This window comes from Chenopodium quinoa, unplaced genomic scaffold (genome assembly GCF_001683475.1).
Source record: "Chenopodium quinoa cultivar QQ74 unplaced genomic scaffold, ASM168347v1, whole genome shotgun sequence".
NCBI classification, from domain to species: domain Eukaryota; kingdom Viridiplantae; phylum Streptophyta; class Magnoliopsida; order Caryophyllales; family Amaranthaceae; genus Chenopodium; species Chenopodium quinoa.
This window is the reverse complement of record NW_018745170.1, coordinates 1,493,676-1,515,081: the sequence shown is the minus strand read 5'-3', so window position 1 is coordinate 1,515,081 and position 21,406 is coordinate 1,493,676. Positions and strand designations below refer to the sequence as shown.

Sequence of the window (21,406 nt, the reverse complement as noted above, 5' to 3'; positions counted from 1 at the left end):
TCTGAATTAGTCAAAATAAAATGGGAAAAAAAATCAGGGGATCAAAACTTCTAGGCTAAATTATAATCACCTAAAAATGTGTTAATATACACTTTACAGTAATCTGCATTTGAAAATCTGAGAATTGATACTTTCATAATTCATGATAATATGATATGTTGGATACTTATAACTTAAGTTGTCAGCTGTATTATACATTTATACTACCTTACTACATAATAATATGATCATTGAAGATGTATGAGAGGCCAACAGGCATATGTATCAAGAATTTGCACAATTCAAGCAAGTGAGAAATGTATGTCACATCCGGCCCCGCCAAAGGCTTGAACCCTCTATGTTATGTGACAAAATGCTTGTACCTGAGACACATTTTCTATAGCTGATGTGGATTAAACCACGATAAGGGATACTAGCAATCAGGGTAAAACCTAATTCAATAAATTTTGATCTTTTCAACTCAAAAAAAGAAGAAAAGCAACGTAAATTTTGATCTTTTCGAAAGAAAAGCAACGTTTTGAAATCAATTCGATTCACTTGAACCAACTCACAATTTTCATGTTTTCATAAACTCAATCAATCTAAATTGTCATTAATGAAAACGAATATTTATAGGCATACAATCCCATGTCCGATAGGATAAACAAACCTAAAAGATAAATTAAATCCTAAAAACACTAATAATATCTTTATCCTAAATAAATCATATGAATACGATAAAATAAATCCTAAAGAAAATAAATCTAGACTCCTAAATTCTTGATGCTTGATCTGCACCATTCTCCCCCTCTTGAAAAAAACTTGTCCCAAGTTTTCTCGAACCAAGAAATCATCCAGATCAAATAAACAAAATATGAAAATATATTCTCTAGAAGATCATTGTTTCCACCTCTTCTGATTTCACCACCACTATTCAGTGTGGTTGCTTCCATATGCCAACAATTAAAATAATTAGGAAAAGATATATCATGAACAATAAAGTCTAATTTTATCACAAAAATATGTTGTATAGCTTGGATCTTCTGTTCATCTTGATTAATTGCTTGGGTTGCATCAATAAATGGATAAGACAAAGCTAAATCTAATTCATCATCTAGCACCTCGATTTCTTCTTCATCTTGCACAACCAGATTTGAAACATTATCAACCTTGTTCATAGAATTAGAGTCAATTCAACCACCTCTATCTCAAGTGCTTTTATTCTTTTATACTCTTGAATCTCAACCATAATTTCGTTTGTGTTACTTGTTGCAATTGTTGATTCACTTCCAACATTCTCTCCATATGAGTTATAAGCTCTATTTGGCTACCCATATTGAACAACAAATTGCAGTAGCAAAGTACACGTCCAATAGCAAGCAATCACATAATAGACTTAAAACTGACCCGTTTGGAAAACACTTCAGTTTAATAGGAGATGTTCACCAAAAATTCTGAAATTTTGTATGTGAAAACTAGACAAAAAAACACCTAGCTTCAAAAAAAGAATGGTTGAAAAAGCTTTTGTTATGAAGGAGATATAGCCACTTGAATCTGACCCTCAAAACGGTTCAAAGCTGATGAAAATAAAGGGCTACCAAGATCTTGATGAACTGAAAAGTTTTACAAAAACCTTTGGCTCTAATACCAATTTGATGTGGATTAAACCACAATAAGGGATACTAGCAATTAGGGTAAAACCTAATTTGATGCTTGATCTGCATCAATAGGGGAAGAATTGACAAAGAATTATAAACATAAAAATCATGATATGCGTGCATATACTTGTAGTTTTGACCTTTCACAGGTCAATCTAGTCTAAGTTTGCATGCTAGACTCATTATGAGTGACTAAGTGAGGGGATAGGATAACTGGATAAGGAAATCCTCACCCCAAAGTGTTTCTAGTGAGATTTTATCCCATAATTTAAATTATAAGGTCAAACCCTTATCTCGAGGTCAAGCCTTGCTTGATACGGCTAGAGTACAGTAAATTTAGTTAAACCTCGAGAGTATATGTTGGAATCTCCTGGCCTATTATTTGAAACGGTCTAAAAGTTTAGTGTTTCGGCTCATTCATGATGTATCCTCACAATAGATACGAGGTGCCCCTCCTATCACAGGAGGGGTGGGGTGAGGATCGAACCCCCATCACACGGGGGGAGATGGAGGGACGACTAACCATCCCTCCACTCCTTGATCCTTTGTCTATCTTGATCTATGCATATTATGAAAGGTAGGTGTTTAATTGGTTCGTTGTCAAATACGAGTAATAATTTGATATTGCCAACTCAGTATTAGCTAGTAAGAAATTATAACAGGTTGTGGTCTTAAATTCCAGTTTATAAATAATTAGTAGTACGGAAGTAGCGGAACATATTATGATATTCCGTTACATCTGTTGTGCACGAGGAAGAAGAAGAGGACGAGGCTAAAACATGTCATGAAGTCATGAGTTCTACAGCTAAAATGGGATGCCTTATGGCTGTTAATCCATCATTTTGTCAGTACTCACTGCTACAAAGAGTACAAACTACAACTACAACTACAACGGATCTTTTTATTTATTTATTTATTTTAATTCTTTTTCTAAATAACTACTTATTTATTTATGTAATGGTAGGGATCTACTACTATAGTAAAATGTTTATTTACATTCACTTGTTGGATAATCGAGTAATTAAGGCTTGACTTACTTGGTTAGATCCTTACTCATATCCTAGAAGTTTGAGGTTCGAATCTTGTTAGGTGAAAATGTTTGGGTTAGGGATTCCCTTACCTTCGGATCCCCTTTATATTTACTCCCCCAACTAGCTGCCTCGCAGAGAGAGAGAGAAAAAAAAAAAAAAAAGATAATGAGGTGAACTGACATTACTATGGCATGAGCATTGGAAGGACTTTGCTTAAGAGAGTTTATAGTACACTACCTTTGTTCTGGAAAGTTTTTACCATTCATTGTTTGCACACAAATTGATTAGGCAATTAGAAAAAGTAAGCATTGTAGTGCATGAATATAATGTAAGGAAAAATGTGTATGAAGTAAGGGAGAATTAGTGAAAATGTATAACTATATATGATGAGATAAGGGGAATAAGTATTCGGTAAAAAAAAAAAAAAAAAAAGAATATGTATTTGCTAAAATTGGATTAAAATATAAGTGTTAAGAACATTTTTAAACAAAAGAAAATGAAACATGTTACAGCTAGAATTTTTCGAAAACAGAGGTAGTATATGGCTATATGCTATCAAATTTTTTGAATAATGCAAACATTACTTGCTAATTAAATTAGCCAACGTTTAATATGGATGAAGACTAGAGACAAAAGAATTAAGTCATCATTGCATATCATTTGGCCACTACTTTCGTTTATGAAACTCGGGGTTGATGATCAAGCATTGAATTCCAAATCTTACAATTAAAAAACTCAACCAATAAACAAAGTTTAAAAATGGCTAGAATTCATGAGTTTTTTTTAAAGGTATACATTTCTTCATGTATACCCATTTTCCAAGTGTTTGTTGTATATTGACCCAAAATAAATATAAAAAAAATGAAAAGTGTATCAAATAATAAATAATGTTCCTTTATAACATTTTTGAATATGAAAATCATCCCATCATCAATTCAAATTCATGGAAATCAACTTTTCCATCAAGATTAAGATCAACCACCTTAATCATCTTCTCAATTTCATTCATATCCCATCCATTATCCAACCCTAAACATGCTAAAACCCTCTTAATCTCTTTAGCATCAATAAAACCATCCTTATCCTCATCAAACACCAAGAAAGCTTGTCTAAGGAGTTGTTGCTTTTCTCTCTTCTCTTCCTCCTCTAGCTCCATGAGGAGTACTTCATTCGCCTCGAGTTGTTCTTCAAGTACATCGAAACTCGATTCTTCTTCTTCCTTGACTAACCCTAGTTGCTTTACCACATTACAAGCCTTCTCTTTGGCTATTCTTCCATCCTTGTCCATGCCAAACACGGTTATTAACGCTTTTGCCCTTGTGTCGTTGGCTTGAGCTACATTCTTCTTGCATGGGGTTGGAAGGGTAGGATTGGAAATCGAATTTCGAGCATTTGAGTGTGGAACTACTCCTAGAGATGGTACTACGTTGCTTACAAGCATTTGGTATACCTTACGAATTCCTAACATATTGAAAATAATAGAAAGAATAGATATAAAATTTGTCAAAAAAAAAAAGAAGCACAAGAATTAAAGAAAGTTTTAGATTAGAAGAATAGTAGATTTTGTCTTGGTTTTTTGTTTTGGATGTTCACTACATTTATGTAGTGGAAAATTTGGTAACACGTACACCATTGGTGTGTTTCCTAACAATTTCTTCCCACTATATGCCCAATTATTGAGGAAAGGTACAATTAATATTATTAATTATCATTATCTTAATTTTAATAATGTTTACCAAAATATTCTAGGAGCATTAATTTGCCTTGTCGAATGGGATATGAACTGGATTTTAATTAGTGTATATAATATGGTTTATTATTGTGTGACTACAAGAAGAATGCCATATACATCTAGCTTGATAGTTGATACTATAATTAACAAAGAATAATATGAAGATGGATCATGTGATAGTGGAATAATGGATGTAAATCTTCACTTATGAAATGGAATATTGGTAATTTATAAATTAAATTAATCAACTCTCTTAATGGAAAAAGACGATTAACCAATTAATAATCAAGGGCATTTGTAAATTGATGGTAACGTAGATCATAAGATAAGGTCAGAAATGTTGGTATAATAGTAAGTGTGACTTGTAATCGAGTAACTCCTTGAAATGGTAAGAAAATTATATACGAAGTATTAGCCAATTAGTTGATTGTCTCATAAATTTTAATGTAAGAAAAAGAAATGATGTATGTACTTTTTTTAGGAGTTCAACATGTAAATATCATATAAATAAAATTTAATTGTACCGATCGAAATATGATTTTTTCATGAAAAAAAAAAAGTGAGTCAATTACTGAGTAACTAATACTATTTCGTACGTACTTCAGTAGTACATAGCTTAGGTATATACTTTCGTACGTAGCTATTAATTTGCATCATATGCTCCAGTTTGCATAAATAGGAGTATTACCTAACAACTTACTCTTCCTCCTACCTTACCCCCACCCTTTGTACTTGTGCACTTTAGTGCCTATTCTAAAACTTAGGTAATTAAGGTCGCTTTTTTTCTGTTGCCTATCTCGGACTAAATTTATTGTTTCATAATCATTAACCATATTTGGATCGTACAATACAACCAAACTCGAAAATGAACATGATTAATAATTTGTGTAGAATATTATATCAAGGAGAATTATTTAACCATAGACTTGAGTATATATCACCTTACTTAAAACTTTACAAAAAAATGATGTATCAATTGAATATGAGTCAAATAGATCCAATACCAAACAAACTAACTCATTACCAAATATGATTCACACTAAATTGATCAAAACCAGGCCAATCTGGATCAAATTACTCCTTTTGCACCTCTACCAGACACCAGTCTACCCTTCCGACAAGACCAATCCATTGAACAACATGCTAAACTATACCTCTAACCATGAGATTCAAACCAACACGCGGCATTGAATATATTGAAAAGATCATTTGTTAACTCTCATCCCTATTTTTTTTGGGTTGTTTGTGTGAAAGTTATAAATCATCTTCATTCAATATTGTCATTGAAATTGAAACAAAAATTATCCCTAGTCCGACAATAACGTTGAATTGATACATACAAATTAAAGGCATAGCTACAAATATACGTTGAACAGAAACATATAAATCTACATTGTATGATTTCTTGTCAGCTACGTATTTAATTAATTTCATATAGAAAATGGAGATCCAACTACATGTTGCCTTTACTAAATAAGTGCAAAAACAACTGAGCAAAGTCAGAAAATCCACAAAATATAAATAATTATAATTTTCTGATGGGCCTTCATTTTCAGTGTCAGTATGTTTAGTGACAACCCATTTTATATTCCATGCACCTCAAGGTCCAGCATATTACCTTCCATGAAGGAGGCATTAAAACGACTATGATATTCATCCTTAATGTTGCATATAAGCATTTTTATATTGATACTCCGTATAAGGTCTCGTTTATTTCACTTTAGTTTTACTGAAATGGAATTATTTTTCATTGAACTGAAATTATTTTTACTGATTCTCTACTATATTTCTTCTTTAACGTTACTAATATTTACTGAAATGAACTTATTTTTACTGAACTGAAATTATTTTTACTAAATATTATTTTTCTAAGCTGAAGTGAACAGGGTCTTTAAGTTTGAAATATATATTTAAAACACAGTATGTGTCGAGCATTGTAATTAATGTTTAATAATTCTTATATATAGCCTGACCATATATATAGTTAATCAAATTGGCTAAAATACTAATCAGAAATGTTTTATAAAAGTCCTTAGGAATATATATCCATAGAGAGCTTAATTTTTCATAATTTCGTAAATTAAAACTTATTTTAAAATATATTCAATGCTTATACACAACGTTTAGGCTACATGTAGCAAATCCGTATCTATTAGTATATAAAGATCCATAAATAGTGGTTTGGTTTAATGTATTAGAATATATGATATAAAAATAAAGATCTAAACAACTAACCATGGCACCATCTCTTGGCATGTACTAATAAAAAGGCCACCATACCAAATGCGCAAGATACAAGCTAGCTGACAAGACGCGTTTTCTAGCTAAACTTGTTTCCTCTACCCTTTTTCCTTTTTATACGTCACATCTCATTAATCATTGATTTATTATAATTAATATTTTACTACTTGTTATTTATTGTCCGATTAATGAATTATGTGATGACTAATATTGTAATGTTCATATTGTCCTTTGGAGATGGATGTCCAAAAAATTAAAGAGTGGACTTGGAACTTGTCATTCCTACAACAATATTTGGTAAATAAGTAGAGGTGGCCTTCTTAATTATATAAATTTTGGAAGGCAAAAGCTAATGAACATTTTCGGGACGTTGAATAAGATAATTAGAAGTAGAAATATTAAATTAAAATGTACATTAATTACACCGATCGACGCGTAATTTTGACATGCATTCCCAAATTAATAACACTTTAGAAAGTATTTTAAATGTTTATCTAACGCCCCGAGGACATTCATTAGCAAGATCCATTTCGAAAAAATAAGTTATGAGTGTGGAAAATTATATTGACGATGATTTTCACTCATTTTACCCTTTCAATAAACACATGATTTTAGAAATAGTTCCTCATTCTCATGTATTTAGAGAGTTTTCTTTTCTTTCTTAAAAAAAGAAGGTATATGAGGTTTCGATGTAAAATAGTTTAAATTTTGAGGTGGAATAATCCAAAAATTACAATCAAATATCGCCTATATTTATTACACTTTATGGCTCTCTCTAAACTCAATAAAATATGAACTAGTCTCTATATTATTAAGTTGAATTCAAATTAGGGTTAGTTTATTTAAGTCATTTCAAAGTAAAGACTCAATGAGCAAAATTCAAAAGTATTTGAATATGAACTTAATAATGCCTACACGAAACAATAGAATAATTAATTACAAAGTATGAGGTAAACTTTATACTGAGTAGATCAAATTTTTACAATAAAGTAGTCTAATTAGATGTTGATTGAATCAACTTTTGCAAACATTGTAAAAAAAAAAAAAAAAAAAAAAAAAAAAAAAAAAAAAAAAAAAAAGGCAGATCCAAGCTACTAATTAATTCTACTCCATATTTTATTATTTTTATAATGTATCTCTTTTTGTTTTTTTTTTGTTATTGTTATTATTATTACGCTGCATTGGTAAGAAGTCTTGTCAGGATCAAAACCCTTGAGGGTCAACCAGATCAAAGTTAACAGGCGAAGGGTCAACTTGATCAATGTTACAAGCTAGGCTTGCTCTTTAGAAATAGGCGGGAAAGGTAAGCAATCTCCACCTCTGAAGTGTCTCTAGTGGGAGATAATTAAACCCAAAAAATCAAAGTTGGAGCCTGTAATCTCCGTATTTTATATTTAAAGGAAAGGTACACAAAAGTTAGGAAATTCTTCTCTCAAAACTATCTCTGCATTCTATATGGTAAAGAGTGTAACGACCAAAGATATCTTGCAAATCTTAATATAGTATTTGTATATGCTAATGTTATTTTGTGGGTATATAGTTGGTATGGTGGGAGCTGATGTGGGTGCTGAAGTAGGTGTTTGCGGAGGGTAGACAGCCTAAAATAATACTGTTAAATATTTTCAGCTTGACTCATTTTCAAAGTTGAATGGAATTACTTTTCTTTTCTTTCTTTTTTTTTTTTTTTTTTCAAGTATCAATTTGAAAAGCTTGAGTATATGATGAACAATTTTAGTTAATATTGTACGTGAACTAGAAAATTGTGAACTCACTTTATAAACTATTAAGACCAAAGAACCAAACTACACAGAAGTGAGTACTTGAACAAAATTACTACGATCTCAAAGCACTGGACCTGAGAGCATGTCGTCGTACCATACTCCAGGAAACATACACCCTGGTGGCTTGTTTACTATACCCTCGTGCAACTTTACATTCGAGTAATAGATGTGTAATTCATGACCTAACGATCATATAATTTACATGGTTCACCGGCAAACTAATTCAGACATTTCATACTCTGTCTGTAGTCTGTACATATATCCACCTCTGGGAATTCTAATTCTACCTGTAAGCAGAATCTATTGCACAATCTCTCATACGCCCAAAAGAACACACATCTCATTCACTGGAAATGCTCGTGAGCCTTGCGGCAAGCAAGGCATAGGCTCTCATGCACCAAGTACACACCTCAACCTGCAGAGAATTTCTTTCATGCACACCACTATACTCATTATTGTAACAATCCTGTTGAACACCGCTGACAAACTTGGATAAGAATTAGAACTCATCGAGCTACACTAGCTCAGGTTCTCTAGCTGACCATTTACAGGTTTTTTTTAAAAAAATCTTTTTATTGAATTAATATAGGTAGTTATCGAGATTCATACAATATGCTTTCAGCATGTATTTGTATACAATTGCTAAGGGTATAGCCTTCAGTTTCTGACACTTTCGTATCTTATAAATATACATCAGTACAGATATCATTACAGAAGACCATACAAAATTTTAATAATGAATACAAGGGATGATAATTGAAGAGAAAATAAAAATCAATTAATTAAGGGCCTTCCAAAATCTGAATTACCTTCCCTATTGCCAAGACCTTTCAATTCCTTGGGTAAAGGGAGTTTTAACTCTGAACAAACCAGCTGAATAATCTCTCCGGTGACACCACCAAATGACATTTTATTTAGGGTAATGGCTATTGAGAATCTGTTTTTTATGTCACAGAAACCAGTTGACCCACCCATTCCCGAGTGACCAAAACCAATAATAGATCCATCAGCGGAGTTTATCCGCTTAAATCCTAACCCAAAATCTCCATTAGGCAAAGCAAAATTCTCATATTCTCCTATACCCATGAAGGCATCATGAATGCTGGGGTTACTGAAAAGTTTCTCAGTTGTCATATCATGATCATAGCCATTCACATCACTACCCAGTATGTTTTGATCAACATGACCGCCATTGCTATTACCATTGCTATTGCTACTGCTGCTAGCCTCATCACTTGGAACCCTATCATAACTAGGATCCTTGACAACCTTCGTACTTTTTTCATAATTAAATTTTTTCGGACATCATGGTTCTGCATAGAGAAACCAGATTTAGACGCTTCTTACTAGTGTTGTTTACTTTCTTTCGAAGTTTTTCAGATGAAAACTTTGGAATATGGACGTGGCTGCCAAGGGGTGGTGAGGAGGAGGGAAGCTTAGGAACCGTTCCACGATCGGCCAATGAGGCATAATAACGCGCAAGAGCACGAGCAGAGCAGTGCCCATTAGCAGCAGGTATGATAGCACGGCGGACAAAAAGAGAATTGAAGAGGGCTGGGAGTGCAGTGGCAACCTGAGCAATCTGACTTGGCTGGAAAGAGGAGGGCAGGTCAGAACGAGCTTCCACAGCAGAGAGTTTCTTGAGATCATCAGTGTCCAGTGTAAGTGCTGCTAGTCGATTTTCAACTCCTGAATTAAAAATATGTGAGACTGAAGAAATGAGAAAAAAAAAACTAAGAATCAAAAGGATGAGACTGAAGAAATGAAAAAAAACTAAGAATCAAAAGGAAGAAGAGGGAAAAAATAGCATCAATGGAATCAATTACATTCAATCTAATTTCAGTTTTAATTAGAAAATTAAAAGAAGAATTCTAAACACAAGAATGCTAACTCGCCTGGGGGAATCCCAATATACAGCTCGCCTTCAATACTTAGTGGACGAATGAATGCTTCTTCAAGAATCTCTTGGAATTTCTTCCCTGATGCACGCTGTAAAATTCAATATCACAATTTAAAATTAAAGCACGTATACAGGTTTAACCGTTTAAGTGTATATCAAATGATGATTAATTCTGAATGTAGAGTCCAAAATGGAGTCACCGGTCAGGCAGAGAGAGTAGCAAACTTGGGAGTCAGGACAAGAATAAAACCATGATCCAATATAAACAGAACCAAGGCAATGCTGCCAATAAATACTCACTAGATCACAAATTAGAACAAGAATATGGATTATTCAGATCAGGTCAATTTGACCTGGCTCATATTAAGTTCAGGTGATGAGTCACATTACATTAAATTAGGTTTAGTTCAGTTTAATTTGGGTAAAAACCTATTCAGCCCCAAAGATAAATTACTTGTATTTACAAAATCCATCATTGATAATCGTATCACCTTTCAGATTCAACGTGCAGAAACCCGTACAGTAAAGATAAAATGAATTTTGAGATGGAGCCAATTGTTTATATCTACTGGCGGCATGCCCAAAAAAAAAAAAAAAATAAACAAAAAAAAAAAAAAAAAAAAAAAAAAAAAAAAGAAGAGCATAATAGCATATGATAAATATTGTAGTAAATGTCAAGATTAAAACCTCAGCAATTCCACCACAGAGCCAACCAAATGAGAGATAATGGTACAGCTGTAGTTGACCAGGTTCACTCTCAGGAGTAGACTGAGACATTTGTTGCAAGCAATCATTCCAATCAGATACTGATAAAGGATTATCTTTCATGATGTTGGCAAATGCATTGTGGAGACCAGATGTATGATTAAGAACGTGATGAACCTGCAGAGGAAAAGCATGTAATGTAACAAAATAGAAGGCAAAGATGACTATGTCCATGTAAGAATAATACCTTTATCACATCTTTATTATTTGATGCAAATTCAGGCCATATAGAGGCAATGTTTTCATCATACCGTAGTTTTCTGCAGGATAAGAAGCAAAAAGAATTATCCAACAGAAAATTTCAGACTTTTATATCCTCCCCACTGCAAACCAACATAATTATATTCCTAGATTTTCAAAGGGGTAGATTCTACTTTGGACTTGGAGACCCTCTTTATAAAGTACATCTTTATATACTTAGTAGCTTCACAATTTATGCAAAACACAAAGCTTAGTTGCTTCCAAGGAATTGATACAAATGTCTAGCTGCAGGATAGCTAATTTTTTATTTTATTTTTTTTAAAAAAAAAAAGGAAGACAGACAGATATCAAAATTTACACACACATGCACACGCACAATAGCACCACTTGCCAACAGATTATAGTTTCAGAAACACAAATCCAAAGCAAAATAAGCACAATTGCACGACATTAGTAAATCATACCCGTTATCGACTAACCAATGTAGCAGTCCTGCAGTGATACCCTTTGTCACTGAAAAGACAGGAAACAATGAATCAAGCTGAACTGGACGGGGATCATACTTTCCAAGTGCTCCAGCAGCAGTGTCAATGATGACTTCCCCATCTTTGTAGGCACAGACCTAATTGACATTGTAGAAAACTGATCATGATAAGTACATGCTGTCATAGGAACAATTCAAATGCCTTAATTTGTTGTGACCAGTCTGCTGTAATTGGCAGTGGTTGAAAACATAAAATTCTTATTTCAACATCAGCAACATATATTCTTTTAAGCAGAATTATACTCCTTCCGTCCCCATTTATTTGTCATATTAAGGGAATGAGAAAATAATAAGGGAACATTATTTATTGCAATGCTTCCTACCTTTTACATTATTTATGACCAATAAAAATTGAGTTTAGTGGCACATCAAATGCTTTTGTGGTTTATTATTGGAAACTTGACAGCTATTTTGAAAAATCCCATATTGGAAATTTTGACTACTATAATGAGATAGAGGGAAAACTATTCATCTGCAATTCTTCATCGCCTAAATTCCATTATATAATCTCTGTGGTTCCACAAGTGATGTTCTATGTTTCGAGTCCTAGGTAATGAGTCTTCGTTAGCAAACTTTTGCTTTTCCTCGTGAATTTTTATATACACTCACACCCACATCTTTGGATGACAATGAGTAATGATAAATATAAAGAAGAATAAGTGTTTTCTAAAGAAGATCCATTACCTGGATATTCACAAGGGACATTCCGTGTAAAACTATAAATTTACTTTGCCATTCCCTAATTCATTACTTAAAAGAGTTAAAAACAATTGAGCCATATAACAATATAGCAAGATAGAACTAAGAAGCTTATATCAAAACAGAAGGGATGCTACAATTATGATAACTTTGTATCCAAGACTCAGTTACACACAAGCATATAAGAATCCTCAAAGATTCAAGGAAAAAATTTCACAAAAAATTATATAAAGGGAGCAAGAAGCACCTAATTTCACACAACTGATAACTAATGTGCTATGAATTGATATTAGGGGGAGGAATATTTTAGTGAGGCATTATGAGTTAGTGGCTTGAATGATAAGCTAGTTAGTAAGAGGAAGAGCTCAATAAATAGCTACAATTAGAAAGAAGGGGAGTCGTGTTATATATTTGTGGAAAGTAATTAGTATTATGCACCCTAGAAGAGGGCCATTGCTCTTGAAAGATTGGCTAGGCTGTAATTGGTGATTCACCTTGATTACCATTGATACAGTCATATCTTGCATATTCTTTCCTAGTCCTCCTTCCTCTCTTAATCACTCTTTTCTGTCCTTAACCTCTCTGTTTTGGTCACTAATCTATGCTAGTCCATAGCATAATGCTTTTCTCACTGTAAGATACTAGTACATGCCCAAAGAATGGAAGACATGTCAATACAATACTACATGTCTACTACTAATATAATAAGGTGAGCTAGCTCAAGCAACTTCTCAGCTAAATCTTGAGATCAAATATAGCTCTAAATCACTAGCGATAAGATCCAATACCAGTGAAGAGTTGAAATTAGGCACTTGATAGATTGCGTATGAACAATTCGTATATCAAGTATGGAAATCGAAGATTATGACACTAGCTAACTCTCTTTTTCAGAACCACCACCCAGGACATATTAATAGACACATGTAAATATGTATATCAAATCTCAACAGACCTGTAACTATCTTGTTCAGATTCCATTGAACTTTTGAATAAAATCAGCAATTAAACAGTTCAACTAAAAGTTCTAGATTAGGATAGTAAAATTTAATATTATGAAGGATGAGTAGATATTTCATTAAAATATAACATAGAGATACTCCAGTCTTTAAACTTCTAAATCCTCAAAGACACCCTTCCCACCTCATTAGGATAAAATGAGAAAAAGATGAAAGATGAGCAGACAAACAATATACAGATGAAAGATGTGAAAAAGCAGAATAAAACAACTAATAATTTACTTAGTAAAGATACATAATTCTTATTTACTTGTGAGCATGCTTCATCTACGCCAGGGGGGGGGGGGGGGGGGGGTTGGGGTGCGGCTTAGACAAGTCGCAACTTAGATTCAGTACTATAAGGAACGTGAAAAGAGTCATGACTCATACAGTATAATATACATAAATAACATACCTGAATACCAAGTATCTTTCCAGCATTTCCCAGATCAATCAAGAGCTTCCGCAGCTTGCCTTCCACATTTGAATGCACAGGAGTATCACAGAGCCATTGCGTATTTGTTGCAGGCCCCATATCAATGATTCTGACAGGTAATCAATTTACGTCAGACAAGGCATGAGTTGAATTTAAAACATCCACATTTGGTAGAAAATTAACACACCCGCCCAAAACAGACTCGGCAAATGGTCTCATGATATCAAAGTAGACTATGCGGACTTCCATTGTAGCAGAAAGACCTATTTCAAAGTCAGACGTTTAATTAATATCAAGCCATGTATATTAACCTCAAAAGTCAAGACATTGTTCAAGGAAGGTGAATTAAAAAAAGATTATCTATAAAGCATTAACACCCTAACCTCTCAAAAGATTTAGCACCCGTGCAAAAATCACTATATCCCCAGGAAAGGCATCAACCTAAAAGCAACCATTACAATGTTTACAAACATATATGACAGGAGAGATAGTGTAGCAATCGTAGCATCATTCATTGAGACCAAGTGTACTTACAGGACTAAATCGTTTAGCTTCTTTGTCATCAAGCTTCATTTTTTCTTGTAAGGCTTTCATTTTTTTTGCTCTTTCTTCTGAGAAATTCTTCAATGTTTCCTGGACAGAGAACATGAAATTAGTATAGATTAGATTAAAAAATCAACAGTGACCTTGACACCAAACTGGGCACTCACAGCAGCTTCACTTGCGGGAGTTGAGTTACGAAAGAATATTGTTGTCACTTCCATTGCCTGCTCAGGTAAGTCCATGCGCAACTTGAGTCCCATTTCTGAAAACGCAGACAAAAGGGCCACATGATCCCCCTGTTGTTGAAACAAATATTTCGTAAGACGATAAATATGATCAAATAGAAGTTCTAAGATGTATATTATCTTTGAGAACTCAGTAAAGCGCATCAAGGAAAAAAAGAATTTTAAACTAATCAAAAACTAATTATAAAATCAGATTATATGAAACAGCAGCTACACTAGAAACAAAATGTAACATGGATATTAAGGTTGCAGGCAATCAGGAAGAACAGAGTGATTACAGGATCTGTTGAACTGCAAATCATTTCTACAGAATATAGGGCTTTTAGGCAGTCCTAAAATTTCAATAAATTTTGTTGATACCCTGATACCACATTACAAATCTTCAAATAATATTACATTCTGGTCTGCTCAAGATCGCTTAGGAAATATTTTTTTCCAGTATCGATGTCACAGGGTTCACCCAGAGAAAAAAGTTCTCTGTCATACGTTAAGGCACTGTTGAATATGTCATTCATTCATTTCCTCCCTATTGACTGCAAAAGTTTTTTGTCAGGCTTACCAAAGAAGCATAACATATGTCAATCCCATGTACACAGACCAAGGTCCAGACTTAAAATACAAACATTTAGGAACTTTAATTTTTGTATAATATAAGGAAGAAAGCATTCTCCAAGAAGCATCAATCTTTAGTCAACATGATACTCATTTAATTCAAATGACCTCTGGATTGCAAACAGATTTGGGCATTTGGCCTCCTATTGAAGCCTGAAGCTTAGAAGGTTAAAACCCCGCAAACAATATTGCTAAAAACATACTTTACCATCATTCAAATTACTGGAAGAAAATCCCTTATAACAGCACAAAGAGCTCCAACTAACCTCCGCAGCTGCTAGGAGCATTTTCGCGAGAGCTTGTTTTGTGGTTTCTGGAAGTGACTTAGTGAGGCCAAAGTCGAGCAAAATTGGACGATGAGGATACGCTTTACTCACAAGAAAGTTTCCTGGTTTAACAAAACAAAAAAACATTTGAAAGCTAGATAGATGCAAATAAATTTTACTAGTATAAAAGCTGTGAGCAAATATAGTGGCAAAGAACATTACAGGGTAATGACAAGCAGCAAGGATGGACAGTAGCAGAGATATCTCACATACCAGGATGAGGATCGCCATTGAAAAATCCATCAACATAGATTTGGTGAGCATATGCACGTGTAATTTCTTCCACAAGTTTTTTTTTATCAACACCCATTGCTTGCAGAGCTTCAACGTCACTTAAACGAACCCCATCCATATACTCCAAAATTATCACTTTCTCAGTTGACTGTCAATGGTAAAAAAGCAGAAATTAAACAGGGAAAAAGTCATTGTTTTAGTGTTAAAGGCAAGACCTGAATAAGTTCGTAAATAAATCTCTCAGAAAAGTCTTGGAGGTATCTCACTTAAGATCTAATTGAATCTCAAGCTGAGTTGATGTGCTCATTCTTATATATTTGTAGTTCACTTTTGGAGAAAAATATATTTTCAGGATGAACTTTCTCTTGTATGTACCAAATTTGATGGAAATAAACCTATACTCTGGCATATTATCCTCTGTCACGGCTAAATATTTCAGCATCATACACACCATTCAATTAAGATCTTTCAAGAGAGTAATACCTGTATAACTTCTGGAATCAAAACTTCAATGCTATTGGTTCCCCTAGAATCCTTGTTTATTTTGTCGCAGCCTAGATTACTGGCCACCTTTCTAGTATTCTCTACAAATATGAAGAAATCTAGTGAAAAACATGCCTAGAATTAAAAGCAAACTAACTTAAGCAACAAAACTGATGATTGAAGAAAAGTTGTAGCACTAATTCAGTGAAAAACATGCCTAGAATCAAAACAAATTAATTTATGCAACAAAACTGATGATCGAAGAAAAGTCGTAGCACTTTATAACAATTAATAGCTACAAGAAAATAAGTACCAGCCTCAATGTTAAAATCAAGTTCTTTTGGTGCTTCTCTGCACCATTCATCTATCATGGGGTTGAAATTGTAAACAGGTTCAGCCCATGCTATCCACTCAACAATTGACTTTGCATTCTTCAAGTCCTATAAAAGAACAAATATTACATCAAAGTCAGTGCTAGTTTACAGGTTGTGGCTCTTTTATTTTGTTTATGTTTTAGTTTTGCTTTCTAATGCAAAAGTCAAATAGGGAGGAAAAGGTATTAAGAACCTCCAATATAACTTGCTTGATACCCTCATGCTGAACTTTGACCACCACTTCCTGTCCATTTTGCAGTGTAGCACGATGAACCTGTGCTATCTACACAAAAACATAAACTAAGTCACAAATAATTTTAACTTGCTAAAATAATTGAGCATGCTCCTTCATTTAAACATAGAGACAAAGTATTTAAAGGACGTTTTCATATTATATAGAATAAGTTTAAGTTAATTTAAAAAATTCCACAACTGTCACAGGCCATCCTATTATAGATCAGGATACAACCTTGGAATAGTCTAATGAGGTTTCCATAAAGAGCATAATAAACAAAATACATGTCAAACACTGCTTGATGAAGTTCAAGATATAGTAACACAAGACATAAAAGAATGTCACCCGACCACCTGAGTATCTCTTCACATTCAAATAATCATACTAAACAGTGAAATCATTTCCCATCCTTGACAAGCCCTCCCCATAGGAAAAAAATAAATAAAGGAAAAACAAAGAAAACAACTACCAATAATGAAGTATATTTGATTTGACAGGAAACCAAGTTAATTGTTTAACCGAGTTATTTTTTTAATCATTGGAAAAAAAAAATATAAAAAAGGAAAAGAAGGGTCCTGACTCCTGATGCATGTACAGCACTCTGAGATATAACAACTTATTCTATCCTGCAGTGTTAGGCTGACATACAAAAAAACAATCAGACCCGTAATAATTTAAATCTTACAGATGCTGTAGCCAGAGGTACTTCTACAAACTTCAAAAACAAATCCTCCACAGGTTTTCCCATCTCCTTCTCAATGGTATGACAGACCTGTTTGGAAAAAAATACATTTTAAAAAAAAAACAATAAAAAAAAAAGGACAGAAGTCAATCCAATGGTACATGTACATCTGTGAAACATCTTGTACACGGTTAATTTGCTATTTCACAGATGAAACCAACAACACTAATGCAAAATATAGTTGATATTGCCCACGTTTCCAGAAATATTTCATGTTTTGAAGCAATATGCTATTAGATTTAATCTCAAGATAGTCAAAGGTAAACAATATATATGTGATTCTTTCAAAGTGCTTAGCTCTAGTGAATCTGTTTGTTCAAATTGATAGAGCATGATCAAATGAGATTGTAGCTGATGGCTTAACATATTCAACTTCATCTTTGAATCTTTTCACAACATTTTGCCCCTGGTATGTTTCATAAAGCACTTAGTGCAGTAAGAAAATATATATTACGGTAGGTTGTCAAGAATGAGAAGCTTGAGAGAAAACTGGACTATCAGAAAACACACACACACACAAATTAAAAGTTCAAAGTGAAGTCCTAAGGTGAACACTTGATTGATAGGTAAATGGATACATTAGCTTCAAGCAAAAGACATTAATTCATTAATATGCTGCTCGAAATGTGATATACCTTAAAGTCATATATCAATGAAAGACAACACTTCATTTCCAAAACGAGTCCATTCCCATTCAGTGAAAACATTTAACTTTTCACTTTGTGGAGTTCTTTAGCTTATTTCCAACAAATACTCACAAAAGAAGCAGCAATATATGATTAACCGAAACTATATGAAATGACAGATAATATTAAAAGCAAAAAATCTTCTGGACTTCCATGAGAAGAAGTGATATTTACTTCAAATCCTAAGTAGTTTTTAATTAAGATTGCAAAAACAGTGTTAAAAGACTTCTCAAAGGCCAAACCTAGCGTATCATGAACTAATACATCAAAAGCAGTATCAGCCAGCCTCACACATAATAACACTCGGACTCGAGTCATGGGGAATAGAATGGCCAAGCTTAGACAAATAATCTGCAACACAATTAGCCCCACGGAAGTTGTTGCAGCTATACATAATTTAATAATCTTGAAGGAGGTAGTTGATATCTTGAATGAGCATATGGATGTTCCATGGGACTGAGTAAAATAACCAAGGAGGATAGATTGAATATTAAAGGCAAAGGAATATTAAAGACTGGATCATACTGGATAAAATACCCTAGTTATCCAGGCCACATATATTGAATATTAAAGGCTAAGGAATAAGAAGAGAAAGGCAGATAAATATGAAAAGAGCAACTGATAAGTAACCTGGATTCTCTAAAAGTTCAAAAGGAGCGTCATCACAGGAATTTGAGAATGTACATATTGGACCACTCAAAGATGAACTTCCAGAGGTAGTCTTTAATAGATATTTCAAATTCTGGACAATAATTGATGATAACTCACTCTCATTCTACAGGTATCTGTCGCCCAAACAAATTCCTAAAACAGACTCAAGCTAGCCATGTCTACCCATAACTAAAACCCAACAGGAAATCCAATATCCTTAAGCTAACAGCTACTCGTTGAATCTGGAAATTAACATATGACATACAACTATACAAGGATTGCATGTAACAGCTACTCATATACTCTCTCTGTCCCTATTTGTTTGCCCCATATTCCATTTTGGAATGTTCCTTAAAGATTGTCCCTTTTCTCCTAATATAGTAACATGCCTTCACCACTAAACCCACTTGCATACACTCATAAAAGTAAAAAAGACTAATACACCTTCATCCACTTGCAATTTATTTGTTCAATCCTTAATAAAGCACATTTTGCTTATGGGGCAAACAAATAGGGACAGAGGGAGTATAAAGTACATCCAATAACCCAAAGCCACTAATACTTTCACCTATTCAAGTTAATTTTGCAAAAGTCGATGGAAAATGACCTCATCTAAGGGTCGAGGAGGAAGGGAATCCTGTAGCTGTTGGAGATGCCGTATATAGGCCTCAGGAAGAACATCAGCTCGTGTGGACAAATATTGCCCAAGTTTTACCCACAAACCCTCCATTTGTATCATGAAGTTCAGAATACGCCTAGCATTGCGCTCATGAGCCTTTTTCCATATAGCAGCCTTTTTAGTTTTGTTTTTAATCCATTTACTTCTCTTCTGTAAAGCCTGTAAACATATAATTCCGTAATGGAGCTTTCAGCACATTATTTAAAATATGTAAGAAGAGGAAGAGGAAATGAAAGCAGGAATATATGTTGAAAGGTTTACCTTATAGTCCAGGTAGATTATTAAGGCCAAGGTAAAAACTTTGACACGCCTCTTATAAATGTTCCCCCACCCCATCAGACAAGCGATATACTTCTTGATCTTCTCAATAAGAAAAGGAAAAGTTAATATGCAAAACTCTAATTAAAAGGAAAATAATACAATTAGCCAAAACAGACAAAAACAACAAAGAAAAGGTATACATATACACATGAGAATACATAGAACAATTTCTGGTGTGATGATAGTATAATACTCAAACATATATGATACATGTGACAAATAGTTAGATTTACACACACAAGGACTTATAGGTCGTATACAGCTTTTAATTGTGAGCATCTAAAACAAACAACTCGTCAGAATACTCTATATATCCTTAATCTCATAACACTGAACAAGAATTCTTTGGATTTTATCCTTCACACTACCGTAAAAAGGTTCTTGGTCTATCACTTGTCTCCTCCTAGCTTACTATAAATCATTTTTCACCATCCCTTGAATCTAGTTTATCGTAAACATCCATATAAGCCCTCAAATTAGCCTCTCGAGTAACTTCTTTTGCCTCATCTTCAGCATCCTTATACTTTGCAATAGTTTCTTCATTTCTGCATTCTCCCAAGGCCAAGAAGCATTCTCTTTTGTTCTTAATTGCAGCTTTTACATCGTCATTCCACCAAAATGTGTCCTAGTGCACTCCCCGGAACTTGATGTCCAGCATTTATGTCACATCACAGTTATAGGGGATAGACTGACCGACATGTGGACTTACCTAAATGACTGCAAAGCTATAAGGTTCAAAACTTTGTTAATCAATAAAAATCTCAAATGTGCAACCTCTCCATATCACTTTCTTGACAAATCAACACTCACAGCTCTACAATTCTGCTTTCTCAAATTTTCTAGCATGTCAATTCCCTAAAGTAAACTTGTCTCTCCAACATATATAAAGCTACTATAGCAGACAGTGTTCCTTACACAAATAGTGATCAAAAGAATTGGCAGACTATCTAGAAGAATTCTACAATGGCCTAGCAAATGATCATAATGGCTGCATCCAACACGAAAACACCCGCCCCACGGCAACACACACCAATGCCTAAATGAAGACCATAAACATTTTAATTTCACTTCCTCTATCAAACACCCAATGAATATTTTTTGCAATTCTCAAAGTAAACACCTTTTTTTTCCTCACTCAAAAACTCCAACAACCAAGTTAGCATCAACATTGCAAACTTTTACAGTTTTACCAATACTAACCTACTAAAATCCAACTGCCTAGCTCCCAAGTAGCCTAATTTAACTTAACAGTCTACAAATACTCAAATTTGCTTTCGATGCACACAAATTACTCAAATTCAACCCAATTCATC

General features: G+C 33.7%; 2 protein-coding genes across 2 annotated transcripts; both read right to left on the bottom strand.

The window, feature by feature from the left end:
- Positions 1 to 3,539: 3,539 nt before the first annotated feature.
- On the bottom strand, positions 3,540 to 4,255 carry LOC110710396 (calmodulin-like protein 2). Its single transcript, XM_021888690.1, has one exon. The coding sequence runs from the start codon at positions 4,134 to 4,136 to the stop codon at positions 3,588 to 3,590; it is 549 nt and encodes a 182-aa protein (XP_021744382.1). The 5' UTR covers positions 4,137 to 4,255; the 3' UTR covers positions 3,540 to 3,587.
- A 4,728-nt stretch (positions 4,256 to 8,983) lies between these two features.
- On the bottom strand, positions 8,984 to 20,131 carry LOC110710472. Its single transcript, XM_021888777.1, has 19 exons — positions 20,034 to 20,131; positions 19,701 to 19,931; positions 17,700 to 17,786; positions 16,973 to 17,062; positions 16,719 to 16,845; positions 16,406 to 16,506; positions 15,902 to 16,070; positions 15,629 to 15,750; positions 14,673 to 14,801; positions 14,497 to 14,595; positions 14,346 to 14,403; positions 14,150 to 14,225; positions 13,942 to 14,071; positions 11,753 to 11,910; positions 11,275 to 11,347; positions 11,010 to 11,204; positions 10,318 to 10,411; positions 9,750 to 10,111; positions 8,984 to 9,682 (listed from the first exon to the last, which is right to left on the bottom strand). Exons 1-19 carry the CDS (start codon positions 20,106 to 20,108, stop codon positions 9,197 to 9,199), a joined length of 2,862 nt encoding a protein of 953 aa, XP_021744469.1. The 5' UTR covers positions 20,109 to 20,131; the 3' UTR covers positions 8,984 to 9,196.
- Between the last annotated feature and the right edge of the window lie 1,275 nt (positions 20,132 to 21,406).